Here is a 13,448-nt window from a genome sequence, read left to right as displayed (position 1 = left end):
TAATTTAAGTGACCAAATTTTGTTTTTGCAAAATTTGGTGTAGTCCCCTTACTAAAGGTGTCTTGGCTTATTTTCTGGAAAGAGCCTGTGTGCTGTAATCTAGCCCCAAAGACTAAAATTGTCATGAGCCCTTGAGGAAACCAGGAAGGAAGTGATTTTCTGTTTGGGGCCTGGGTCTCTCCATGTGTCTGGGGAGAGACTCTCAGCAGTCTGTGGACGTTTTCCTTTGTTTTTGGAAAAGAGGAGCCAGGCTGCTGTGGAGTTTTAGCCAGTCCAAGAGCTGTTAGGTGGCAGCTACAGACTTGAATTTAGAGCCTTTTGGACTGGAATCAAGCAGGCTGCTTCTGATTGCCCTTTGGCTGTACCTGTGGCTAGAAGTACTACTTTGCACCCAGTACGCAGAAGGAGACTAGAACCATCTACTCCAGCTGCAAAATCTTCAAGCGTGCCCATGCAACCAAGAGTATGGTCCTGACAGTCCTGAGGAGTGCATACTCTGGTGTGTGATAAATAGGGGCAGTGCAAATGCCAGATAGATATGTTCCTATTATTTCTATGTACTTTGTTAGTGTTATTCATTGTTAATCTGTTAAATTCTGTTTAAGTTGTTAAGTAAAGGTTGTTCTTCCTACTGTAATCTATAAGATATATACTATTTATGATTTGTAATTGTTGTTCTGGAGTTAGATCCAAATTATTGCTGGAATAATTTTATTCCTGGAGGCTTCCAAGGCACACCATTAACTGTGTACAAGGCCAGCCAGGTGGCGGCACCGCCATAATATGTTTGAGCAAGGGACAGCAGCAAAGGGGTGGATAGGGTTTCCCCAACTAAACACCACCACCACTGGAGTACTCAGGATCTCCTTTTATGTTAAAATCATCAGGCGCCTCGGCACACCTGTGAGTGTGACCTGCTCCCGAGTAACCCAGGGAGGAAAAAGGGGGTTACTTCTCAATTACCTACAAATACCATGTAAGACTTTATTTTGGGCAAGCACGCACGCGCGCACACACACACACACACTTCAAAATATATAGTAGGTTCCTTACGTGTATGTTGGCTCCCAAATACGTCTAAGTTTATCAGATTTCACATTGCCATTACAGGATAGCTGCAGTAATTTCTGTACATAGTAAAAGATGGTAGATCGGAAATTTGTTAGGGGCAACTCTACTTCCCGAGTTGTACCAAGACCTGTAACTTTCAAGGTAAGAGCTAAACGAGGTGATGGCATACACTCAACTTCTTCCAAGAGTTCTGAATGGGGTGTACCTGTATTTGTAAAAATCAATGTAAGAATTAAACAAGAAATTCATAAGACATAAGTACTCTCCACACACACTACTTAACAATAATAATATGCTCTTATAAGAAAATTTACTACTATTACACATCTATATCCTTATTTTCTTTCATTCCATTTCACTATCAGGTTCTCCCACACTAGCAAAGAGTTGCAAGGGACATACAACATCCTTCACTTAAAATTACCACATGCACTTAAATTTCTCCTTTAAGTCTTAATATCATCTTATACAGATTCCTTTCAATTTCTATGTACTAAGGATGGATATGTATGGTACACCTCTTGCAGGCTGAAGCCACAACTCTCTTTTGCTTATTGGGCACATAGAAAGAGACCTGAAGTACCTTGTTTTACAGTGTGAACAAGCAATCTCAGAGCACATTAGACACCAGCGGCTAGCCCATGCCTGCTGACAAACTCATGGGGATTGGCCTGTGAAGCTGTTTAACTGCAGGGCAGACCACAGACTCAGGTTGCAATCCAGGCTCTAGGATCCTGCAACGTTGACAGATACCAGAAATCAGAAGTCTATACTGCAATTAAACAGGGCTGAGGCATGGGCCAGCCATGGGTGTGGAACTGCAGTGTGCACATATCCTCAATGTTCTTGCAACATACCTGGTGGAGGGATTTCTAGATCAGTTGTCTGTTGGACATTAGTTCTGCCAGGTCTTGGGTCAAAAGCAGGAACCAAAGCAGAAAACTGACGTTTCAGTACATAGTCATCATCCCACGTTCTTCTACGTCCACCTTTCGTTTCATACTCCTCTTCTTCCTGTTGAAACAAGATTCCACAAAAAAAAAGAATGGTTACTTACCTGTAACTGTTGTTCTTCGAGATGTGTTGCTCATGTCCATTCGAATTAGGTGTGCGCACCGCGTCTTCCAGAGTGTTTTCCCTAGCGGTACCCATAGCGCCGTCAGGGCACCCCCTGGAGTGGCGCCGCCATGGCGGGGCATAAGTACTCCTGCCGGCACTGCCCCACCTCAGTTCCTTCTTGCCGGACACTCCGACAAAGGGGAGGTAGGAGGGGAGTCAAATGGACATGAGCAACACATCTCGAAGAACAACAGTTACAGGTAAGTAACCATTCTTTTCTTTGAGTGGATGCTCATGTCCATTCGAATTAGGTGACTTCCAAGCCAACCCCACTTCAAGGAGGAGGGGTCGGAGCACTCAGAAAGAGAAGTCCACGAAAGTTGAACAATCCAAACAAATTTATTCAACCAAGCAAACACAGAAAAAAACTGTATGAAGTGCACTGTGACACTGATAAACCATACATATTTACAATACAGAGCTGAGGACTGCAGAGCCCACTCCTGCGTCCTCCCTGTCCTGCTGTGCCAGTGCGTAGTGCGCCGTAAAGGTGTGGAGTGACAACCACGTGGCCGCCCTGATTTCAGTGATTGGAACCTACGCTCCAAAAGCTACAGAAGACGCCTGCGCCCTGGTGGAATGCGCTGTAACCCGGGGCGGGACCTTCCCGGCCAAGGCATAACACTCCCTGATATGTCCTGCGACCCAACTGGACAACCTCTGGGTCGATATGAGGAGCCCTTTCATCCTGTCAGCGACAGCGACAAACAATTGTGTGGATTTGCGAAAGGGTTTAGTCCTATCAATATAGAAAGCTAGCGCATGTCTAGCATCCAGGGAATGGAGCACCTGCTCCTGAGGGGAGGCATGGGGTTTTGGAAAGAAAACCGGGAGGTAAATTTCTTAGGACAAATGGAACGGTGACACCACCTTGGGGAGAAAAGCCGGATGAGGGTGGAGCCTCACGTTATTGTCAGAAAACACTAGGTAGGGCGGGTTTACAGTTAACGCCCTCAACTTGGAGACCCTGCGAACTAATGTAATGGCCACAATGAATGCAACCTTCATAGAGAGGTGCTTCAAAGAACACGTGGCCAGCGGCTCAAAAGGGGGCAACACAAGCCTAGACAACACGAGGTTGAGGTCCCAAGTGGGGTGAGGGGGTCTAACCGAGGGATACAACTTATCTAAACCCTTAAGGAACCTTTTGACCACAGGGTCTGAAAACAGGGAAACTCCTGCCGAACCAACATGGAAGGCGGAGAGATGCCACATGGACTTTGACAGAGGAGGTAGAGAGGCCACTGGAGCGAAGTTCAAAAAGGTAGTCCAGAATGGACGGAACAGGTGCACAGGACGGGTGCACTCCCCTTCTGGATGCCCAAGACGAGAAACGCCGCCACTTGGCCGTGTACGACCACCTAGTAGATGGTTTCCTACTACTTAGGAACACCATCTGTACCTTCTGGGAACATTCCCTTTCCGGTTGGGTCAGCCATGGATAAACCAGGCCATCAGGTGGAGAGAGCTGAGATTCGGGTGAACCAGGGTCCCTCCGTCCCAAAGTTGGGTCAGGCGATCCCGAGCTGGTGGGAGCATTATAGGCTCCTCGCTGAGCATGTCCATCAATATAGGGAACCAGAATTGTCTGGGCCACCGAGGGGCTATCAGGATGACCGTGGACCTGACGGTCTTGACCCTGGTCAGAACCCTGAGAATTAGGGGAAACGGAGGGAAAGCATAGAGGATGCCCACCGGCCACATCACCATCATGGCATCCCCCCAGGAGTGTTCCCCCAGCCCCAACAGGGAGCAGTAACTCTGACACTTGGTATTGCGTGCCGAGGCAAATAGGTCTAATAGGGGACAGCCCCACCTGTGGAAGACCTGACGAAGAACCAAGTCCTTGAGAGACCACTCGTGGGCTCCGAAGGACCTGCTCAGAGCATCGGCCAGCAGGTTTTTGCACCCGGCAGGTACTCTGCCTGCAAAACTATGTCGTGCTCTATGCACAGAGCCTCACGACAGAGGGGAGGCGACCGGGCTCCCTGCTGCCTGTTGAGGTGAAAAACAGCCGCCGTGTTGTCCATGCAGACCAGGATAGAACGGCGAGAGAGCTTAGACAGGAAGGTCTTGCACGCTCTCCTGACTTTCCTGAGCTCCCGGACATTTATGTGCAGAGCCCACTCTGCAGGGGACCAGAGACCCTAGGTCCTGTGACACTCCAAGTGTGCTCCCCAGCCCAGGTCCGAGGCATCTGTGACCAGTGTAAGCGAGGGGGGAGCTATGGTGAAGGGAACCCTGCTGCACACCACCGCCTCCTGAGTCCACCACTGTAAGGAGGCCTCACCTCCGGAGGCACTGTGAGAACCGTGTCCCAGAGACCCCTGGACTGATTGAATGCCTTTGCCAACCAGGTCTGCAGAGGCCTGAGCCTCATTCGAGCATGGCATACCACATACGTACATGCCGCCATGTGACCCAGCAGTCTCGAGCAGACCCGAGTGGTCGTGATAGGGAACCGAGTTAATTCAGAGACCAGCTCCACTATGGACAGGAATCTGGTTCTGGGGAGAAGTGCCCTCGCCACCCTGGCGTCCAGGAGGGCACCTACGAATTCTAGGGGCTGAGAGGGAGTCAACAATGACTTTTCCTCGTTTAGCAGGAGTCCCAGCCTTACGAAGAGGGCCCTTGTGAGGGACACATGGGCCTCGACTTGTTCGTAGGAATGACCGCACATTAGCCAGTCGTCCAGGTACGGGAACACGTGTACCCCTTTTTTGTGGAAAAACGCCACTACAACTGCCGTGCATTTTGTAAAGACCCTTGGTGCTGTTGAAAGGCCAAATGGGAACACTGTAAATTGGAAGTGGCATCGGGAAACAATAAAATGGAGAAACCTCCTGTGACTGGGCTTATTGCCACATGGAAGTAAGCATCCTTGAGATCGAGAGTTGCGTACCAGTCTCCTAACTGTAGAACTGGAATGACAGAAGCCAGGGTTACCATTCTGAACTTGGATTTCACGACTGCCTTGTTGAGGTTCCTGAGATCTAAGATGGGACAATGAAATATCGGGAATAAAACCCCTTGCCCTCCAGATGGAAAGGGACCCTCTCCACAGCTCCCTTTTGGAGGAGCGCCAGCACCTCCTGGTGGAGGGTGTCTTCGTGAGAGATGTCCCTGAAGAGGGACAGGATGGGCGGGTTAGAAGGGGGCGAACCCAGAAAAGGGATGGTATAGCCACTCCTGATTTTCCTTAGCACCCAGGCATCGGTCGTGATTTCTGCCCAGGCCTGAGCAAACCGGGATAACCTGGCCCCAAACAGGGGACCAGGGTGGGAGGCTGGTGCGCGACTCTCTAGCAGCCTGTCAAAATTGGTGCTTGTGCTGCTGGGAGGGACCTTGACAAACCCCACGGGGGTTGTCCCCTCTCGGGCAACGTTGATGACCCCTTGAGGCCGAGGGGCTAGCAGCAGCCCCCGCATCCCCACTAGGAGCACGAGGACGACATCTCCAGTAATCCCCACAGGTGACCTGGGACTGCGGTCTCCCCTGTTGCCTGTAGGGCAGCTGACAATACTGAGGAGCTGGCGTGTGGATCCCCAAGGACCGTAGAGTAGACCTCGTGTCCTTGAGCGTATAGAGCCTCGAGTCCATATGCTCCGAGAATAACGCCTTGCCGTCGAAAGGCAGATCCTGAATAGTAGTCTGGACATCAGGAGGTATTCCAGACACCTGCAGCCAGGCACCACAGCGCATAACCACACCCGACGCCATGGTGCGGCTGCAGAGTCGACAGCGTCCAGGGAAGCCTGGAGAGCCGTGTGTTCGATGGTTTTACCCTCAGAGGTCTTGGCCGCAAACTCCTGACGGGTCTCGGCAGGCAGCTTGTCCTTAAACTTATCCATGGCCTGCCAGGTATTAGCAATGCTGATTAGCAATACCGAGTTGCACCCCACCGGTGGCATACACCTTACGACCCATCAGATCAAGACGCTTGGGCTCCCTAGCTTTTGGGGACGGCCCCATCTGGGGAAGCTTCTCCCTTTGGGCCGCAGCCTGAACGACTAAGGACCCAGGGACAGGCTGGGAGTACAGGTGTTCGTGCCCCGACTGGGGAACGTAATAGCGCCTCTCAACTCCTTTTAAGGTAGGAGACGGAGTCGCCGGTGTCTGCAACAAAGCATTGGTAATTTTGGCCACGGTCTTATTAAGTGGCAAAGCCAAACGGGCGGGCGCATCCTCCGAGAGGATGTCAATCATGGGATCCGTGTCCTCCACTACTGGCTCCACAGGGACACCCAGATTGGAGGCCAGACGCCTAAGCAGCTCCTGATACGCTCGGGCATCCATAGTAGGCAGTGCCGGTGTGAGATCCACCAAGGCTTCATCAGGAGATGATGGATGACGACGACTCCTGGATCGGTGCCGGACCCGGCGTAGGAACCGGTTGAGGCGCCGGTTGGACAGGCGGTACCGCTTGTGGAAGTGGCTCCGGTACTGAAGCCTGTGGCTAAGCCGCGGCATCCGAGGCAAGCGACCTCTGGGGGGAAGGAGGGAGTCGTGACAACAATGCCAATGGTTGCGTTCAGCAGCCCGAGGCTCCTGACACCACAGGAGGGCAGCATAGGCCCCTGCCACTGGTGGTAAGACCACAGTGTCCAGAAAGGGCACTGTGGTTGAGGCAGCCAAGTCTGCTGCACCCACGAACGATCACGTCGGTGCCGGGAATGGGATCTATGAGCCGAGGAAGCTCCCGAGGACTCCGATCTGAACGATGCCTCATCAGAATCCGACGAGTAGTCGGACTCCGGCCAGGGAGGCGCAGATGATAAATGACCTCAGCGCTGGTGTCGAGGACAACGGTGCCGTACACGTTGCCACATGGCTAGAGTGGTACGGCACCGGTGCAGCCAAGATGGGGTCTGGGAGAGGTTCCAGCACCGAGGACAGTCGGGCCCAGTCGGGTGCCAGGTGAAGCCTGGCGGCCTGCGTGGAGACCGGCACTGATGAGGAGGCAAGCGGTACTGGTCCCACAGGGGACGGTCCCGCTGCATAAGTGGCTGGAGCCATCCAGTCATGCCCATGCGGAGGCAAAGCAGGAGCCAGAACGGCCTCGGCGTAGGCAACCTTGACCCTTCCGCCTCAACCAACCATGGAGGGGAGGTAGAGACACTAATGAGGTCTTGCACTGCCTCAAAGGTGTCTGGCATGGAAGGTCGGTGCAAGGGTAACTGCCCTGGACTGGACGTCCCGCTCACTTACGCCACACCGTGGAGGATGTGGACTTGTGCACCGGTGACTCGGCACCGTGATGTACGTCCGACTTGGATACTCGGCTCGGAGACGTTCTTGACCTCTTCAGTGCCGGAGAATGAGACCGGTGCTGGGCCCTCGATGCCGAGGCCCAGCCCCGGGATGGAGCATCCCGCGTGGATGCTGGTGCACTGCGCACTGCAGAGTGCCCAGCCGGTGCCGGCTGTAAAGCCGCCTCCATGAGGAGAAGTTTTAGACAAGAGTCTCTCCCCCTCTTAGTGCGCAGCTTAAAAGACTTGCAGATCTTACAGGCGTCCGTAAGATGGCCCTCACCCAGACACTTCAGACAACTGTCATGAGGGTCTCCTTTGGGCATGAATTTTGTGCAGACAGCGCACGCCTTAAAGCCATGCGGCCCTGGCATTCCTCACCCCCGAAGGGGGAGAAGGAAAAACAAAGAGACACTAACTATCTAACTAAGTGAACTATTCAGAACTATCTACAATGCTAAGAGAAAAATGGGAACCATTAACTGATCTAAGAGAGACACGCTCCAACGACTGTCACGGGTGGTAAGAGGGAACTGAAGTGGGGCAGCACCAGCAGGGGTATTTATGCCCCACCATGGCGGCGCCACTGCAGGGGGCACCCTGCCGGCGCTATGGGTACTGCTAGGGAAAACGCTCTGGAAGATGTGGTACACACACCTAATTCAAATGGACATGAGCAACCACTCGAAGAAGAAACATTTTGATTGATATTTAAACAAAAGAGATTAGTTACAAAATAAGGCAGAGTTATCTAAAGGGTGAAACAAACTAAAATGAGTACTGAGGTTCTAGTCTCAACATCTAACAAGTTACCTTCAGAAAGGTCAAAACCTCTATTTATTCAAATGAAAAATGGGAGTTAACTATACTTACCCATTTTATGAAGTGCTTTGCAACCTACACTTTGGAAATGCTACTATTAAATACACATTGTGAATCCTATACACAAACTGACTGTTTGTAACTACAAATGCACTCCCTTCTACTCCCAAACATATTATTCATAAATACAAGCTGATAGGAAATACAATTATGACTGAGTTTATCACAGAAGTCATAAATACCATGACTTTCCAGGACCTCCATGACTTCCACAGCTGCAGCAGGTGGTGTGGCAGACCCAGGGCCTACTGGGGCAACTAGCTCTAGGGACATGGGAGTAGTGGCAGTCCTGGGCATGGACCCTAAGCAACTGCAGTCCCACAGCCACCCCGGAGTGGTCCTTGTGATCCTCAGAAGAACAGGCAGTCAGCCTACACCATGGGGGCAGAAGCCAGCAGTCAGCCTCTGGGGCCCACAAAGCAACTAACATTTTGTCAAGGGCATTTATAGTAAAACTTGGACAGGTCACAGACCATGAACTTTTGTTTATTGCCCATGATTTAAAATTCTTGTAAAGCTAAGATTGAGTTATAGGTAAGTAACTGGAAAACATTTACTGGTCTATATTTAGAAATAGTTTCAAAGTTTATACTGAAAGCACAAGCTTACCAGAATGTCTCATCCACTAACAAAGACAATTTAAAAACACTTCAATATGCATATTAAATTAGCCACAAGAGGTTGTTCACAAATTCCCATGAAAATAACTGAAATGTTTAAGAAAACCTACAAAAATATAACAATAGGCCAAAACTATCAACCGTGGATGCCTTAAGTTGCGTTCCTAGCATTTAAATGGCCTGTTTTAGAGAAGTGATGAGCACAAATGAATTCCAGTGAAGTCAAGGTGATTTGTAGGTGTTCAGTATATCTGAAAAGATGTGGACGAATTAATAACTAAGAAGAAATTCAGAACCACTCCCATCAGAGACATCTTATGTTTCTCATTTTAGTTCCTAAAACATCCATTCTGGCCACCTCCTTTTCTGAGGCCAAAGCAGATACATATTGTGACATCATACCTATCAAGAAGCCAAACCAGAGCATGGAATCAACCATAATGGGTCAGGCAAGATATGCACATGTGTGTGTGTTCAAAATTTTTTAAATACAATGCATATTTTTTCTTCCCAAACTCCTGTAATTCCATCTGAAGTACAGTAAAACTCCAATTGTCCGGCACCAACTGGAACCCAGAAGCGCTCCGGCCAGCCAGACAATCGGAGCTGCTCTGCCCCTGGCTTCCCCAAGTCAGCCGCTGGTCAGTTTCAGCAGCGGTGGACTTGGGGAAGCCGGGGGCAGAGCAGCTGGGGTGCTGCCGGGTTGGTCCCACAGCGCCGCCCTCTCCCACACTGTGCAGTTCCTCGCTGACCCGCCCACCCCACCCCACCCCAGATTCCTCATAGCCCCCCTTCCGGTACTCTGCATATCTGATAATCCGGCACCCCCTGGGTCCTAAAGGTGCCAGATTATCGGACGTTTACTGTAATGCTGGCCCACCACAGCAGTGTGTCCCAACCTTGCCTGACTATTATACCCCTTTCCAGGAGTCTGATTTATCTTGAGTATCTCCAAGTTTCACTTCCCTCAAAAACGATTTGCTTATAAAAATCAGACAAAAAAATACACAAATGCTACAGCACATGATTATTGAAAAACTGATTACTTTCTCATTTTTATCCTGTAATTACAAATCAACTGGGATATAAATATTGTAGAAACACTTAAATCTACAGCAGGGCTGTGCAAAATATGGTACACTGGTTTATCTGGCAAGCAGACCAGTGGGGATCCTCAGTCAGGCTCCCTGCCTGCCTTGCTTCTGCATGCTACTCAGAAAAGCGGCCACAGGGCCCTATTTGTCTTTGAACAGTTGCAAGCATGGGGGGGGGGTGGAGGAGGAGGAAGAGGCAACTTTGTGCACTGCCCTCGCCCCAAGTACAATCCCACTGGCTGCTGGCCAATGGGAGCTGCCCGTTTGAACAACAGGCAGTGTATGAAGTACCCCTCCCTTCAGGCTTGCATTTTTATACTACTCTGTGTTGACCACTTGTGAATTTTTATGTAGTTTGGCTCTTTGGTTTGAAAAGGTTGCTGACCCCTGCTTTAAGCATAGAAAAGCCAATTCTAGATTCTCACACTGCCACCATAGCTTAGATCTTATATCTATCCTTTAATATGCAGATTTGATTTAAATAGAAAGTAAATCTAGGTATACACTGTACCATAACTTCCTCATATTCCTGATCTTCTTGATTGTCATCTTCATTTTCATCATCCTCCTCATCTGGCTCAGGCAGATCCTCATCATCATCTAACTCTGCTAATAGTGTACTTGCCCGGCAGCTATCAAGAAAATCTATATATAAAATAAAAGATAAAAACGTGTTTTAAAAAGTGAAATAATTTTGAAAGCTAAAAGAAGGAGGAAAAGAATGAAAACAGAGCTCTAACTATTAAGGAAGACAGGGCTAAAACTTTGTCCAACACACACTGTCAATGTGGAAAAGAAAAAAATGTAAAGCACCTAATTAGCACACCTGGCGAAGAAACAATAGTATGTTCAAAGGATACAGTAAACAACAGTCTGTTCAAATGATACAGTAAAAATGTTTAGCAATATATACTTCTTAGAAGTCACATCTAAAATTACAGGATTGATAAAGATTGGGAGAAAAACCTTTATTTCTTCAATTTACATTATGAATTTCATAGTATTTATATATAATCACACAGTTTCCCCTTCTCCGTGGGTCTTTAATATTTATGCAAAGACATGGACAGTAAAGCTACAAAGATCGTTACCGGTATTCAGGGACTGGCTATGATCTTAAACTACTTTTAACTCATTTTCAGAACTAATTTCAAATTGTTTTACTAACATTAATTGTGTTCTCCAAACCATAACAAATGACTAGAAGTTACAAGTTAGTCATGGGTATTTTTGGTAAAAGTCATGGACAGATTGTGGCCAAAACACAAAAATTCATGGCTCATTACTTGTCTATGACTTTTACTATAAATACTATTGACTCAATCTTAGCTCGGGGGAGGAGGAGCACAAAGGGGAAGAGTGAGCTGCTGCTCAGGGAAGTAGGGCAGGGACCAGGGCCACGAGCACCTGCTGCCAGGGGCCGCTGACAGCAGCTGCTGTGGCAGCCCAGTGACTGCTGCTGGGGTCTACTAAGCTGCAGCTGCTCCCACGGTCCCCAACACTGCTGCACAGGCAGCCCTAGAGAGTCAGTCACACTGACTACTGCAGAAGTCATGGCAGTCAAGGACAGTCACAGAATCCATGACTTCCACAACTTCCATGACACACACAGAGCCCCCTAACAAATGGCATAATATAATGGACTCATTTGATAATATTGGTTAACACCATTTTTTAAAATAAAATATATAAGCAGCCTCAGTATCAGCATACAGCTCTCCTATTAGTGTCTATTAACAAGGGTTTTTTACTACATAGGGTTTTTCTGATTCTTTCTTTATATTTTCTTACCTCTCCTGTGGAGGTTCTACCAGAGTACAACTAATAATTTCATCTATTCTAATAATCTCTGCAACCTTCCCAAGAAAGATTCTAAGAAAGAAGAAATTCTAAGACAACTAATCACATCAGTCTCTCCCAAGAGAGTACAGTGTGCTTTAAGCGCAGCCACATCACAACAAAAATTTTTTTTCAACATGTAAATATCTGAGTGACACCGGTTCCATTTAGTATCACAAACATAAAAAAAATTAGAAATGGAAAAAGAATATTCAGACATTTGAAAACTCTGGCTTGTAAGGGCAAGCTGTTAACTGGTCGAGAGATGCTTTGTTTACCTATGCCTCCAGAGGTATAGGTGATCGCAGCCCCTGTTGGCTGTGGATTGATGTTGCTGGCCAATGAGAGCTGCAAGAAGTGGTGCTGAGTGGGTTACCGCTTCCTGCAGCTCCCACTGACTGGGAACTGAATTTAAATTCATATTAAAAAGGAATTCAGACCCTTTTGAAATTGACATTTAGGATCCTGAACACTAAGCATAAAAATGCCTTTAAAAATCTGGAGCAATGTACCCATACAACACACAAACAAGAATGTTTGATTTTAATATAAGCTATTTATTGAGTTTTAGATGTTAAAATTATTGGTCCAATGTTTTTAAATCACCACAAAGTATTTAAATGCCTAAATAAAAAAATATCAGTAAGACTGCAAGAGAGAGATTCTATACTTTGTTTTTTTTAATATTCTGAAACACTGCCACTACATCAACACTCCTTTAATGGACACAGTCTTTCATAACTATTGACAGGTGAACAACTCAACTCTCACTGTTCAGTAAATAAAACAATAAACAAAAAAAACCATCATAAAGGTAAGCAAGAAAAGGAAAATCATTAAGGGGAGGTCTGCTTATGTTCATTCAAAAATTAAACTTACCATATAAAGAATATTCTGCCTCCTGACCTGTATCGCTTTCACTAGATGTTGATGTTAGGCTAGTAGTTAGAGTGTTACTAAGTGACTGACCAACAGATAAAACTGTAGTTGCTGTAGCTACATTGCTGCTGCTAGTAACACTGGATGTAGACATGGTCACTGTTGATGTGGTACCAGTTGTAGTCAGATTAGGAAAACTTTGGGCACCCATTAGAGGAGAAGCTATAAAGATATGGTAAGATAAAATAAATGATTCGAAGTGTACAATTTACATGCATGACTCCTGTGTTTGAAAAAAAATGGTTTTTTTTTTGGCTTGAAAGTTACCCTGAGTTACCTGTCTAGGAGACCTATGAGAAAAAAAGTCCTTAAAGAAAACGGTGTACAGCAGCTGTTTGGGGGTATTAAATAGATCACATGTCCAGTTTGGAACAACCTCCATTTAAACTAACAAAATTTTATTAAATAAATCTCACGGTATATCAATTCCCTGGAAATCTGCAGTATCTTCTTTAAAACCCAGTTAAATGGGATTTAATCTTTTCTCGAACTAACATCAATACCATTTAATAGATATACAGAGAAATTATGATAATGGCAAAAAGACAGCAACATTAAAATGGATATAGTTTTGTAGCTTTTGATTTTTATGCATTTTATAACTGCTACACAAATCCTAACCTGACAGTTTCACA

The 13,448-nt window shown here is 47.2% G+C and overlaps 1 protein-coding gene across 7 annotated transcripts in view; it reads right to left on the bottom strand.

Annotated features, from left to right (window-relative positions):
- Positions 1 to 13,448, bottom strand: part of HECTD1 (HECT domain E3 ubiquitin protein ligase 1) — a 101,841-nt gene that overhangs the window by 23,177 nt on the left and 65,216 nt on the right. For 6 of the 7 annotated variants that reach the window (XM_075926972.1, XM_075926970.1, XM_075926973.1 and 3 more), the window contains exons 26-29: positions 12,754 to 12,975; positions 10,547 to 10,680; positions 1,929 to 2,085; positions 1,054 to 1,276 (exon numbers count right to left, since the gene is read on the bottom strand). In XM_075926972.1, the coding sequence (XP_075783087.1) occupies positions 1,054 to 1,276; positions 1,929 to 2,085; positions 10,547 to 10,680; positions 12,754 to 12,975 (736 nt within the window). The remainder of the gene's footprint in view (positions 1 to 1,053; positions 1,277 to 1,928; positions 2,086 to 10,546; positions 10,681 to 12,753; positions 12,976 to 13,448) is intronic. The other variant, XM_075926976.1, reaches the window with a different exon arrangement.

Source organism: Pelodiscus sinensis, chromosome 4, assembly GCF_049634645.1.
Source record: "Pelodiscus sinensis isolate JC-2024 chromosome 4, ASM4963464v1, whole genome shotgun sequence".
Taxonomy (NCBI): Eukaryota; Metazoa; Chordata; order Testudines; family Trionychidae; genus Pelodiscus; species Pelodiscus sinensis.
The sequence above is the reverse complement of the archived record's forward strand: the minus strand, read 5'-3'. Positions and strand labels throughout refer to the sequence as shown.